Consider the following 13,260-nt stretch of genomic DNA (forward strand, 5'->3'; position numbering starts at 1 on the left):
TTTCACTCTTTCTGAAAACAGGACATTTCGGCGTCCCGAAGCTGTGCTTGGGGACAACGGGATAGGCTACCTAAAAACGGGATGGTCCCGTTCAAAACGGGACGTATGGTCACGTTAGTTATACACAATGTATTTACAAATATTTTTGTTACAATACATTTATGGGAAATTTATATTTGATTATATTTCTGGTATAATCTTGGAAAAAAAAATATTTTAACCACAATATATTGCAAGACATGTCCACATGTATTTCAGGTATATTTCATTTTCGTGAGGGCGTACGCCTGAGACCTAACTAAACTAAGCTGACTTCACAATGGGGTGATAAATGAATCACTTAAATGTAGGTATAAACTCACATAAACTCAGATTTTAATGTCCTACTTTACAAATAGTGCCTGGATTTCAGTTACTTAGAGCGGCGCTAACTACTGCACCACCCTGTTGCTGACCATGCATTATAAGTTAAACATTAATATATATTGTTTGTGCAGAGTTATAAACTTATACTCGCGTCTGTAGGAGCATTCAGGGATTGTGTTCTACTCCCTGGATCAGAGGAACTGCATTTGCAGGTAGGCATAATAAACAAGTCCGTCTGGATGTGGATGGGACAGGCTTGCCTGCGTCTTGCTTTATTTCGTTTTCGTTATGACAATTGATGCTGGGCTTGGCTTGCGCTCTGTCTTTCTCCGGGGCCATGTGAGTCTGTATAGAACGAAAAAGCAACTCTAAGAACGAAGGGGTGGAAACGTATGCATATAAAATACATACTCGGTTTAAAGTAGGAACAAAAAATACGCGTGTAGAGTGCAAAGCCGGACATATTTAATTGTTCCATCATATTTGGACTGTGAGCCGTAGAAGTACAGCGAATGCTTACGCATAGATAAGAAATTTAATTCATTTTCGTAGGACTGGAGGGTCTTGAAAGTTATGTGATCTGCAGATGTGTGCACACGCTTTGTGACATGTTTTGGAAAAAATATATAACTCGGATCTTGTTTTCGGAATGTTTCAGTACAGAAAAAGGCAATAGGACCTCTTTAATATTGTAGCGAACTTAAGTTCCATTAAGGTAAGCATGACAGAATCACTCGTTGATTTCATCAACGGGGAAAATGATTGTATCAATGTTAAGTGGGAATAAAAAACGTCCGCTTGATAAATGTAGCTTTTCGTTTAGTAAACGTTTTAGTTAATTGGTGTTTTTATTCTAATCACACACAACATTCAACGTAAGGCTTTCGTAGTTTTCGTCCGTTTGAAGCCCCTAAGGGGTGTGCCAAGCCAAATACTGGTTAGTGACACGTACAGATACTTTGTAAAAATTCAGTATTATATTAGACTACAGGAATACTTAAGTGTTGAACCGTTTTGCGTGAAAATGCATTCCCCATTGATTTTACATTTGCAGATTAATTAGTATTAAGTTTAAATGTTTATTTAAGAATTATTTTTAATGTTGTGATGTGAATTTCTAGTTTGGCATCAATTCACGCACTCAAGGAACTGGTGGGAAACCCTCCTTTGATGTCCTTCCTCAACGCCAGTGTAGAGTCACTAATAAAGTTGACCGGCATTGTATTTGGTTTGTTGGAGAATAACCCAGTCGGACACAGATACGGTTTCACAGTCCACCGTAACGGTGACGAGGCTTAATTCCAACGAGTCAATTGGTGCTGTGACCTTTGCAATACACTGTCACCCATTGTGTACATTCAAAATCAAAGTTTAAGTCCATTTTAATCAATGAATACTTTCAGTTCAGTACACTATATATAAGAAATATTTTAACATGGTTACATTTTATATAAAGTAATAATTGGCACATTCAATTTTGATTTTTGTTGTACATTTCCATTCAATTAACATTGTTCACGTATACAAAAGTACTTAAAAACAACTTAACATGGTCTGCCACAAAATTTATTTTTTCCAGAGTAGTTTGCCAGCTTTCCTGCATTTCTCATCTGAATTTGTAATCCAGGATTTATATTGTTGTTTTTTAATTTTGGTTGACCAGAGTATACTATAGCTTTGCAGAGAGTAGTATGTCAAATTGACCAGTAAATTCCTTTTGGCTAAATGTTTATTGAAGGTGGCTTTCATTGGGTGGCAAGTGATTCATTTTTTTTTTTAATCCTTTTGATTAATCACTTGTAGGGACAATTTATCCTTCCTGCATTTAAACACCTATTTTTGAATGGCAAGATTCACCACTACCAGCCGCGGATGCAAGAGTATAGGCATCCCAACAGTGACAGGGTTACCTGGACCTCTGATGAAAAAGGTAATGAGGCAGTTTAAGACATGCTGGAGATGGCAGCACCCACCAACCTTCTATACGGCACACAGACCCAATTGGACAAACTTAGTTTGGTATGGAAATGGCTATGTTGTCTTTCTAAAAAGACCTGGGTAAGAGAAGGCTCAGAGGTATAAGAACACCAGGGGTAGCAGTTGTTGAGCAGTGATTCTTCTTAACTTGCAAGTGTGCATGTCATATTGCCTGTTACACAAGGGCAGGGCCCCTTTATTTATATAGCTCCTTCTGTAACGTACAATTATTAAACGCAGCTTTAGAAATGAACAAAAGCCAAACAAGTTACAATATAAAACTGAAAGAAATTTTACAGTACAATAGAAAATACGGTAGTTAAAATGTGATACTAAAAATAATAGAAAAAATTAGAGATGCACGATATATTGGGAACTGTATTGTTATCAGCCGATGTTCATTAAAAATGATGACATTGAAATTGGTCAGATGTGTACATTTTAACCGATACAGCCAACCAATATAATTCAGGCTTGTCAACAAGAATGCCCTTTATATGACCCTTAATCATTATACATCAAGCTTTCAACATCACAAGTTTTTATTAATGGCGGTGGTTGGTACAGGTGATTGTCCTGTTTTTCTTTACCACAAATCTGGTCAATCTAAACATAATTTATTATTTTTTTATTATAATATAGGTAAATGTTTGTAAACTTTTTTTTTCAGCTGAATAACTATCTCCGGGGGCCCGCTATCTTCAGAAATAACTGCGCCCTCCAGTATTGGAAAAGCAATGCAGCCCGTTTCCCAACCTTGGCCAAGGCAGCGATCAAGTATCTATTGGCACTTTGTACCAGTGTAGACAGTGAATGCCTTTTTTCAGCTGTGTCAAATATAGTAAATGAAAAAGAAACAGGCATGCTGGTGAAAAAGCAGAAATGCTTCTTTTTGTTAAGAAAAACCTACCATTTGTACTTTTAAAGAAGCCAACTTAAGCCCAGGGTTACTGGCCTCATTGTACCCTTTATTTTAGTTTTACTTAAAGTAATATATGTCTGATGATAGCACAAAGAATATGCATTCATTTTTTTGTTAATATACCCAATGCCATGTTATGTAATGGCATGGTGTCTTGATGTGCTTAAGTTACTCAGAATGTGTATGTTAAGCAGATTTTTGTACATGACCTGGGGCCTCATGTATAAATGGTGCGTACGCACAAAAATGTTGCAAAAGAACATGTCCACGTTCAAATCGCAATGTATAAAACCTAAACTTGGCATAAAGCCACGCACATTTCCACAGTAGCTCATACCCTGTCATATGCAAGTTCTCCGCTCGGTTTTGCAGACTGGCGGCACCCAGCGCCAAGCAGTGCTACTGTTCCTGTGTGGTTACCCTTTCTTTTTTAAGATCCACATCCCTGACGCGGCTTTATAAATACACTGAAACTAACCACATATTGTTTATTAGTTTAATGCATCTGATTGTAATTAACCTGTAACAATATAATGGTCCACAGAATGGTCAGACTATTCCAAATACCATAACTGCTTTAGCGTTGTTACTCTCGCTGCACCTTCTTCTTCTTCTTTCAGCTGCTCCCATTAGGGGTTGCCACAGTGGATCATCTTTTTCCATATTACTCTCACTGCACCACTCGGAGTATTTATATCACTGTATCTGAGTGTGAATCACAGCTGTACAGCTGCTGATCGAAAAGAGAATTATCGGTATACATCATCAAGCACACGCTGCCTTAGCCATGCTGTCTATTGATTTCTCTTATACGGCAAACGCTTCAGAGCCTTTCCTGTACTGACCTCGCAGTTCAGATACAGTTTCATCCCAAGGACTCTAAACGCACTCAATCAGTCCATCAGTTGCTCCTTGTAGAACTGTTTGTACTTATAAGTACAATTACCTAATTATATTATACATCTAAAACTTTAACTTCATTTAAATAATCTATATTGTTAATAATTAAACATGTGAGGACACGGTGCCGCAGTGCTAGTGAGCTGCTGGTGCTCTGTTCACGGATTGTTCCTGCCTTGCGTTGTATTCTTGCTAGTGCTGACGCGACACTGGAAGGATAGATGGAGAGAATAATTAAACACGTACTACAAAGATATTTCAATGTTCCTTAGAAGTTTTGAAGAATCGGCGTGGAAATGGAAAGTGGAAGTGGATTAGTGGATAAAGTTGACATTTCATGCTTTTTCCCCACTGTGTGCCTTTTTTTTTCTCTGTACCCTAATAAGCTTTCATATGACACTCAGACGGTGGGCTAGAACTAACCTTTTCATGGCGACTTTGATAATGTGACAACTTCTTTTTTATTTTGGGCACTGTGTGACTTTGTGAATGTGAGCTTTCGAGTTTCTCCGACACACTATGTCACTTGATCAACTTCCTTTTGTTGTTTATACCACTGTTTAAACCAACAAATAGTAAGTTTTTCCTTGCCTCCACTTGGTATTCGCTGAAATTCATCTATTTTCCCTCTTGCTTTTGCCATTGCCTTTTCACAGAAGGCTGAGCTTAAGGGCTATTTATATTGATTTGCATATTCAAAGAGGCGTAATTCTGGGAGGAGTTGGGGTGGGACAGAAGGCGCATGCGTGTGTGTTACTTTTCACACTGACCGGGATTTATGGAGCGGAAGAACGTGGAAGTTGGTGTTCGCACAGATTTATGCATCTGGATTTTTTTGTGCATAAGCACATTTCCGCTTTTGTACTTACGTCATGTTATAGTGCGAATTCTAGGCACGCCATTATGCATGAGGCCCCTGGAGTATTTTTTCTATAGAGATGAGCCATATCTTGCTCTTTTTCCCTGCACAAAGTACTGGCTGCTTACTGTATATAGCAAAGAAGAGCATAAAATTCAGCAAGTTAATAAAAAGTTAATCTCTGTTTCACATGCTACTGTTGTTTCATTGATAATGCATAATATATTTGCAGAATACCTAAAACATTCATACCTGAAGTAAATAAAAAAAAATATATCGTCCATTGGTTATCGGTATTGGCAAAGATGGACAAAAACATATTGGTTATCGGTATCACCCAGCATTTCCATATCGGTGAATCACTAGAAAAAATAATTAAATTAGAAGTAAAAAATAAAATAGAAGAAGTAAATCAATAAAATATACAGTGATCCCCTGCCTATTGCGGAAGTTACGTTCCAGACCCACCCGCGATAGGTGAAAATCCGCGATATAGAAAGACCACATTTTTTTTTATAGTTTAAGCCTTAAAATACCCTTCCCACACGCTTTAAACACATATAATAAAACACATATAATAAAACATATTAAAACACACTTTGGATACACATATGATACACAGATGTCGGACTAAAGATATGAGTAACATAATAATAATCATCATCGGTTTTACCTTCTCCTGTATGGTCAAGATCTTTCTCTGGCGCTTAGGCTCACTGCTACCAGAAGGCTTACAAGATGCAGGACGCTTGGAAGCCATCGTATGGCTTAAAACAAATGAAAAGCTTACATAAGTTTGCACACAAAAGTCGGACCACAAGCAAGGTACGTGATACTCGATTCGTCGGGGACCCACGCTTGCTGTTCTTGCGAGATTACACCATGTTAGCAGCAGCTAATCAGAGCCCAAGAGAATAAAATCTGCTCTGATTGGTTGAGTCTCCTCTTTCAGCCAATAACAGGCTTTGTAAGAAATCATCTGGGTGCTGTAACGTGAAACTCTTTGTCTGCTGAAAACCGTATGCTTTGTTATGAATTGGCTGCAAAGTACATTACAGGTAGGATGTACTTACCTTATTTTTTCCACGGTATAGCGGGGTTGCGATAGCTGAACCGCATTAGAGCGGGGGATTACTGTACCTGAATTCAAAGTAGTGCTGGGTGGTATATTGGTACATACCGAAAACCATTTTTTATTTTTGTTATGATATAGATTTTTCTTATACCGCAACACCGGTTTAAATTGCCTAAACGATGTTCGGAACGTGGCGCAGCGAGAAACTGTTCAAGTGGGGACCTTTTTCATTGCTACACCGCTAATCACAGAGGTTTTGTGCGGGGGCTGTTTTTCACTGCTACACCGCTAAATAGATAGTGTAGGTATTGCGCAGTGAAAAAGGACAGAGAACATTCCGAAACTGAAGCTGTAGCTGACGATAAAGTTGAACATGATGACACAGAAGAACTTTTGCCAAAAAAAAGGAGTCACGTCCGTTGCCTGGAGATACTTTGGTTTTAAAATGTCGGATGTGGACCATTATGTTCAAATATGTAAATACTGTTTCTATACTACTGGATAATACTGCAAGCCAAGTTGTACTTGTTTTATTTGTTTTCAATACAGTGTAATGTACCTGGGTACTGTGTAATAGTGTGACGACATGTTGACTTTATTCTCGACATTTCCACTTTAATCTCGACGATTATGACGAGAATAAAGTTGACATGTTGACTTTATTCTCAACATTTCTACTTTATTCTCGCCGTTTATGTCAAGATTAAAGTCGACATGTTGACTTTATTCTCATAATTTGTCATTAAAGTAGAACATCGTAAACTAAACTTCATCGTAAAATGAATATTTAATTTATTAGATTTTCTCAAACCCCGTCATAAGTTATATAGCACATTAAATGCTTTGTGTGAAGTGCTCCCCGAGCCATGTTAAATCGGCACATGCTTCTTAAACTGACTTCCTCTTGTACTGAGGAGGCGCCGCAGCGATCGCCGCACAGAATACATTCACTTCATGATATTCCTGCTCTCAGAACATTTAGAATGCTAAGATAAATACTTGATATCATTTTCGTGATGAAATGCATTAAAGCATGTATTAATCATGTGGGGGCACGCCGGCGTGGATGTTGCACTGCTGCCTCGCAGCAAGGGTGTCTCGGGTGTACCCTTCCTTGAATTTTCATGTTTTTCTGGTGGGTTTACTCAGCATGCTTCAGTTTTCTTTCAAAGTCATATAGGATGTGGGGTTTTGTTATGCTATATTGACCCTGCTAGTGTATGTTTTGCTCGTATTCACCCTGCGATGTGCTGGCGACTCGTTCAGGATTTGCTCCTGCCTCATACACAATGGTTACTGGGATGAGCGCAACCCTGAATGGATGGCATAATTAAACATGTATAACGAAGATATTTTTAAAGTTCTGAACACTCCGTGGGCTAAGTTTATAACTAGTTTTAATTTCACAAAGACGTTTATCTTGTGGTGATTGGTTATGTGGAGAAAGAAAATGGAAGGATAGGAACTGGGGTTTTGGTACGTCAGACAGACAGCATGCGTGCAATAAAGAAAGCCCGCTCAGAAGAACATCCATTGAATTCTGTGTTCGTGTCTCCGACCACCAGATCACAAACCCAACATTTACACAATATTTAAGTTAAACCTTTGCGATACCCATTCATACATCCAGTTTTTTGCAGCCTCGTCACACCTGCCATAAAGTTCTCTACACTGAACATACACCTGGGGACCCCTGACAGCGAGGGAGCAGCACTACCGCCACACTACTGTGCATGTTTAATACCTGCTTTAATGGATTTCATCATGAAAATTATATCAAGTATTTATCTTAGCATTCTAAATTTTCAGAGAGCAGGAATATCATGAAGTGAATGGATTCTGTGCGGTGATTACTGCCGGCGCCTCCTTAGTGCGGAGGAAGTCAGTTTAAGAAGCGTAGTGATTAACAACTGGGTCAGGGAACACTTAACACAAAGCATTTAATGTGCTGCATTAACTTATGACGGCTTTTGAGAAAGATCTAGTATATTAAACATTGATTTTAGGATGAAGTTTAGTTTACAACATTCTACTTTAATTATAAAATAAACTAAGAGAATAAAGTGGAAATGTCGACTTTAATCTTGACATAAACGGCGAGAATAAAGTGGAAATGTCGACTTTAATCTTGACATAAGCGTCAAAATTAAAGTGGAAATGTCGAGAATAAAGTCAACATGTCGACTTTATTCTCGACATATAGTTAGTTTTTTTACTTTCCTGTGTCCATATTTTTTTTTCTTCAGCGTGGCCCTAATACGATTCTGTAGGGCTATACCACAAATAGCATTATAAATGCAAGTTGCATTTTTATTATTTATGTGTATATACTGTAGCTTAGCTTAAAGCAAGGTGATGATGCCTAAATGATGGTTCAGTTGGTAAAGATGTCATCACCAAGTTGCACTTGTTTTATTTTATTTTAATTTGGTGAATACTGTGTAATGCACCTGGGCTTGAAGTCTTGAAGTAATAGTGCAACTATCAGTAATAATACTATTATTTATTTTATTGTTATTATTTATTAGTTTAACTATTATGCAGTTTAATGATGGTAGAGCTGTTTAAAAAGTCAATTTAATGTGTCAGTGGACAGAGATGGTTAACATTAACAGAAAGTGTAGTTGGTTTACAAAAAATATTTACTATTTATTCCTTTTCTAAGACATGTTCAGTGCAATACAACTTTTGACAAAGCACCTCTGGATATTTTACTAAGTCTAAATGCCTCTTTGGATGGTTGAAAATACAGTGCATCTGGAAAGTATTCACAGTGCATCACTTTTTCCACATTTTGTTATGTTACAGCCTTATTCCAAAATGGATTAAATTCATTTTTTTCCTCAGAATTCTACACACAACACCCCATAATGACAACATGAAAAAAGTTTTACTTGAGGTTTTTGCAAATTTATTAAAAATAAAAAAACTGAGAAATCACATGTACCTAAGTATTCACATCCTTTGCTCAATACTTTGTCGATGCACCTTTGGCAGCAATTACAGCCTCAAGTCTTTTTGAATATGATGCCACAAGCTTGGCACACCTATCCTTGGCCAGTTTTGCCCATTCATCTTTGCAGCACCTCTCAAGCTCCATCAGGTTGGATGGGAAGCATCGGTGCACAGCCATTTTAAGATCTCTCCAGAGATGTTCAATCGGATTCAAGTCTGGGCTCTGGCTGGGCCACTCAAGGACATTCACAAAGTCACTCCTTTGATATCTTGGCTGTGTGCTTAGGGTCGTTGTCCTGCTGAAAGATGAACCGTCACCCCAGTCTGAGGTCAAGAGCGCTCTGGAGCAGGTTTTCATCCAGGATGTCTCTGTACATTGCTGCAGTCATCTTTCCCTTTATCCTGACTAGTCACCCAGTCCCTGCCGCTGAAAAACATCCCCACAGCATGATGCTGCCACCACCATGCTTCACTGTAGGGATGGTATTGGCCTGGTGATGAGCAGTGCCTGGTTTCCTCCAAACGTGACGCCTGGCATTCACACCAAAGAGTTCAATCTTTGTTTCATCAGACCAGAGAATTTTCTTTCTCATGGTCTGGGAGTTCTTCAGGTGCCTTTTGGCAAACTCCAGGCGGGCTGCCATGTGCCTTTTACTAAGGAGTGGCTTCCGTCTGGCCACTGTACCATACAGGCCTGATTGGTGGATTGCTGCAGAGATGGTTGTCCTTCTGGAAGGTTCTCCTGTCTCCACAGAGGACCTCTGGAGCTCTGACAGAGTGACCATCAGGTTCTTGGTCACCTCCCTGACTAAGGTCCTTCTCCCCCGATCGCTCAGTTTAGATGGCCGGCCAGCTCTAGGAAGAGTTCTGATGGTTTCGAACTTCTTCCACTTACGGATGATGGAGGCCACTGTGTTCATTGGGACCTTCAAAGCAGCAGAAATGTTTCTGTAAACTTCCCCAGATTTGTGCCTGGAGACAATCCTGCTGTGGAGGTCTACAGACAATTCCTTTGACTTCATGCTTGGTTTATGCTCTGACATGAACTGTCAACTGTGGGACCTTATATAGACAGGTGTGTGCTTTTCCAAATCATGTCCAATCAACTGAATTTACCACAGGTGAACTTCAATTAAGCTGCAGAAACATCTCAAGGATGATCAGGGGAAACAGGATGCACCTGAGCTCAATTTTGAGCTTCATGGCAAAGGCTGTGAATACTTATGTACATGTACTTTCTCAATTTTTTTATTTTTAATAAATTTTCAAAAATCTCAAGTAAACTTTTTTCACGTTGTCATTATGGAGTGTTGTGTGTAAAATTCTGAGGAAAAAAATGAATTTAATTCATTTTGGAATAAGGCTGTAACATAACAAAATGTGGAAAAAGTGATGCACTGTGAATACTTTCTGGATGCACTGTATGTTGTCAAAATTATAGTTTTAAGTTTTTTGCAAAATTTGTTCAATAAAAAGGTTCTATATTTTGACTGCATCTGTCATGCAATGTGATTCCTTCTCTTCATTAGTGCCACCCCCTTGAAAACTATCACTTTATGGGACCATGCAAACCTGTATTAATACTTGTGTGCACATTAAAATGTATTTTTGTACAATGTACAATGCTCATGACAGTGGAATTGGTTATTCTTAGCCAGTCTACTGCAGTAATTGCAGTGGAAAATGTGGTTAAAATGTGGATGCATGGGAAAAAAATACCGTCGAATACCGTGAAACCGGGATAATTTAGAAATACAGTGGAACCTCGGTTTTGCGAGCATAATTCGTTCCAGAATCATGCTTGTAGTCCAAAGCACTCGTATATCAAAGTGAATTTCCCCATAAGAAATAATGGAAACTCAGATGATTTGTTCCACAACCCAAAACTATTCATATGAAAATGATTAATACAAAATATGAAGTAAAAATACATAAAACAAATTAACCTGCACTTTACCTTTGAAAAGAATCATGGCTGGTGTGAGTGAGTTTCTTAACTCTTGTGGGATTGCACCCAACGGGACGACACGCGGAAGAGCGTCCCAAAGCAATCGCAGTCTCCCAGCGCTGTAGCAGTTCGCCGTAAAAGCGAATCCGAAAATATCGCGGACATTCTATAAGTGCCTGCCATCGATGGGTGATACAAGGAACAAGGAACATTATAAATGTGCAGGGCCCTGCCTGACTGCTGTGTCTGTGTATAAATAACCGCGCTGTTGCTGTTTCAAGCTGAATAAAGCTGGTGTTGCTAAAGTACTGAGACTCAGCTTCGTGTTTTATTGTGCAAGACGGGGACTCGCACGTCACAGCACACACACGCGCTTGAGCACACGCACACACACACACACACACGAGCGCGCGCATGCACACACACACACATACACACACACACACATACACACACACACACAGTCACAATGCTAATGCTGTAGTAAACAGTATACGCTCGTACGGATGTTGACTATATGAGTGAGGCACGCCGACTCAGACAGAGAATAGGAGACGATTGCCCACAATCCCGCAGCGAGAGAGAGAGAGAGAGAGAGAGAGAGAAGAACCATCAGCTCAGTTGTGATCATATGACGCTCAGCAGACAAAGAATATACATACTACTCGTACTGCAAGACCTCACTTGTTTATCAAGTCAAAATTTTAAAAAATTTTTGCTCGTCTTGCAAAACACTCGTAAACCAAGTTACTCGCAAACTGAGGTTCCACTGTATACTGTGATATAGAATTTTGGTCATACCGCCCACCCCTAATTCAAAGTTAACAAAACGGGTATGAACAGTAAAATAAACATAACAAAATGTTTAGAAATAAAGCTTCATTTAAAGCCTAACCAAAAAGATATGTTTTAAGCCTAGATGTAAAAACTGTAATTGTCACGTTTTAAAATAACGTTCTGTTAGTCTACTTGGCAAGTGAAAGAAAAGGCAGGTATTTAATAATATCTTGTAAAGAGAACTGATTCCTGAAGTGCACAAACCTCAGTTTATTCAGTGTTCTTTGTTGCCATCTAGTGAATAAAACTCAACAATCCACTGTAGATCATTTCTGTTTACTGTTTGTTAGAAATAGTTTCAGCCTGTGCTCCTTGATGTTGACCTTTGTCAACACCCACCTTGAAATACTTAAACCAATAATTGGAGAGGGTGAGAGATTTAGGACTGTTAAAAATGTATGTAGTTCACAGTAGAGTATGCTTTTAAAGTCAATTTCAGTTGGACTCAATCATTTGTCAAGTTTCTAAGTAATAATGATGATTAATTTAAAATAAAAGTTTGCTGTGGAAATAAAATCTAGTCTGAATGAGTCTTAACATTCTATTCCTTTAATTGTTTCTGCATCAGTTCCATCTTGGTTTCTTCATCTTTATTACAGATGTATTATTTTTCTTAATAAGAATAAATTTAAACAGCAGTGAAGACAATTTTATATAGTAAGGCAAACATTAGAAATGCTGTAAGCCAAGAACTGTGAGTGTTGGACTGGAATTTGAACTCTGTAGTTATGAGACAGTAGCACTAACCACAGAGTCACCATAGCTAATATGGATAATATACATTTTCTTACTCACTTTTCCTATTGATTAAAAATATTTTGGAGATATTTGGGTAAGGAGATAGAATCTTCAAGTTAAGGCAGTTATACTCAATAATTGTAATGTGTTGCATGTTGATTAGCTCATGCAAGTAAGAATTTCATAGTACTCTGTACACATAACAACAAATCTATAAATCTATAAATGAATGCAGAGCCTTCAGCAAACTGAAAGACTCATTTTATGTATTATGATCGGGAGAGTTGAGCAGAAATTGTACATATGGGATTATTATTGGATAAAAACACAAATTTCTTTTTTTTTATTGTGAATCTTGTGAGCTGTATTATATGTTTCAAGGCTCCTAAACATTTGCTGTAATAATAAAAATATATTTTAAAAAATGTGCTCCTCACCATATTTTTTATTTTTCAAAATAGTCTTGGGGAAATCTGTGTTTAGCAGACATTGCACTTCCCCAATAGAAGGTGTTTTGATGGTTTTTCTTGGAAGACTCACTTCATAAATATGTGATAGGTATTATTAAATTACAGTGATCTACCATTGGGATATTAGTTCATGAATGAATGAATGTCTTTATTATTTGTGGATTTTGAATGTGTAAATTTTGTATGCTTTTACTTGGAAGTCTCATTTAGAGC

At 38.1% G+C, this 13,260-nt stretch overlaps 1 protein-coding gene across 3 annotated transcripts in view; it reads left to right on the plus strand.

Moving 5' to 3' along the window:
* The first annotated feature begins 473 nt into the window (after nt 1-473).
* Nucleotides 474-13,260, plus strand: part of ldah (lipid droplet associated hydrolase) — a 260,164-nt gene continuing 247,377 nt past the window's right edge. The window contains exons 1-2 of one of the 3 annotated variants that reach the window (XM_028797383.2): nt 651-1,081; nt 2,170-2,296. In XM_028797383.2, coding sequence (XP_028653216.1) covers nt 2,239-2,296 — 58 coding nt within the window. In that variant the 5' untranslated portion in view covers nt 651-1,081; nt 2,170-2,238. Of the gene's footprint in view, nt 579-650; nt 1,082-2,169; nt 2,297-13,260 lie in introns of those variants that run through there. The other 2 variants (XM_028797385.2, XM_028797386.2) reach the window with 2 other exon arrangements.

This window comes from Erpetoichthys calabaricus, chromosome 3 (assembly GCF_900747795.2).
Source record: "Erpetoichthys calabaricus chromosome 3, fErpCal1.3, whole genome shotgun sequence".
NCBI classification, from domain to species: Eukaryota; Metazoa; Chordata; class Cladistia; order Polypteriformes; family Polypteridae; genus Erpetoichthys; species Erpetoichthys calabaricus.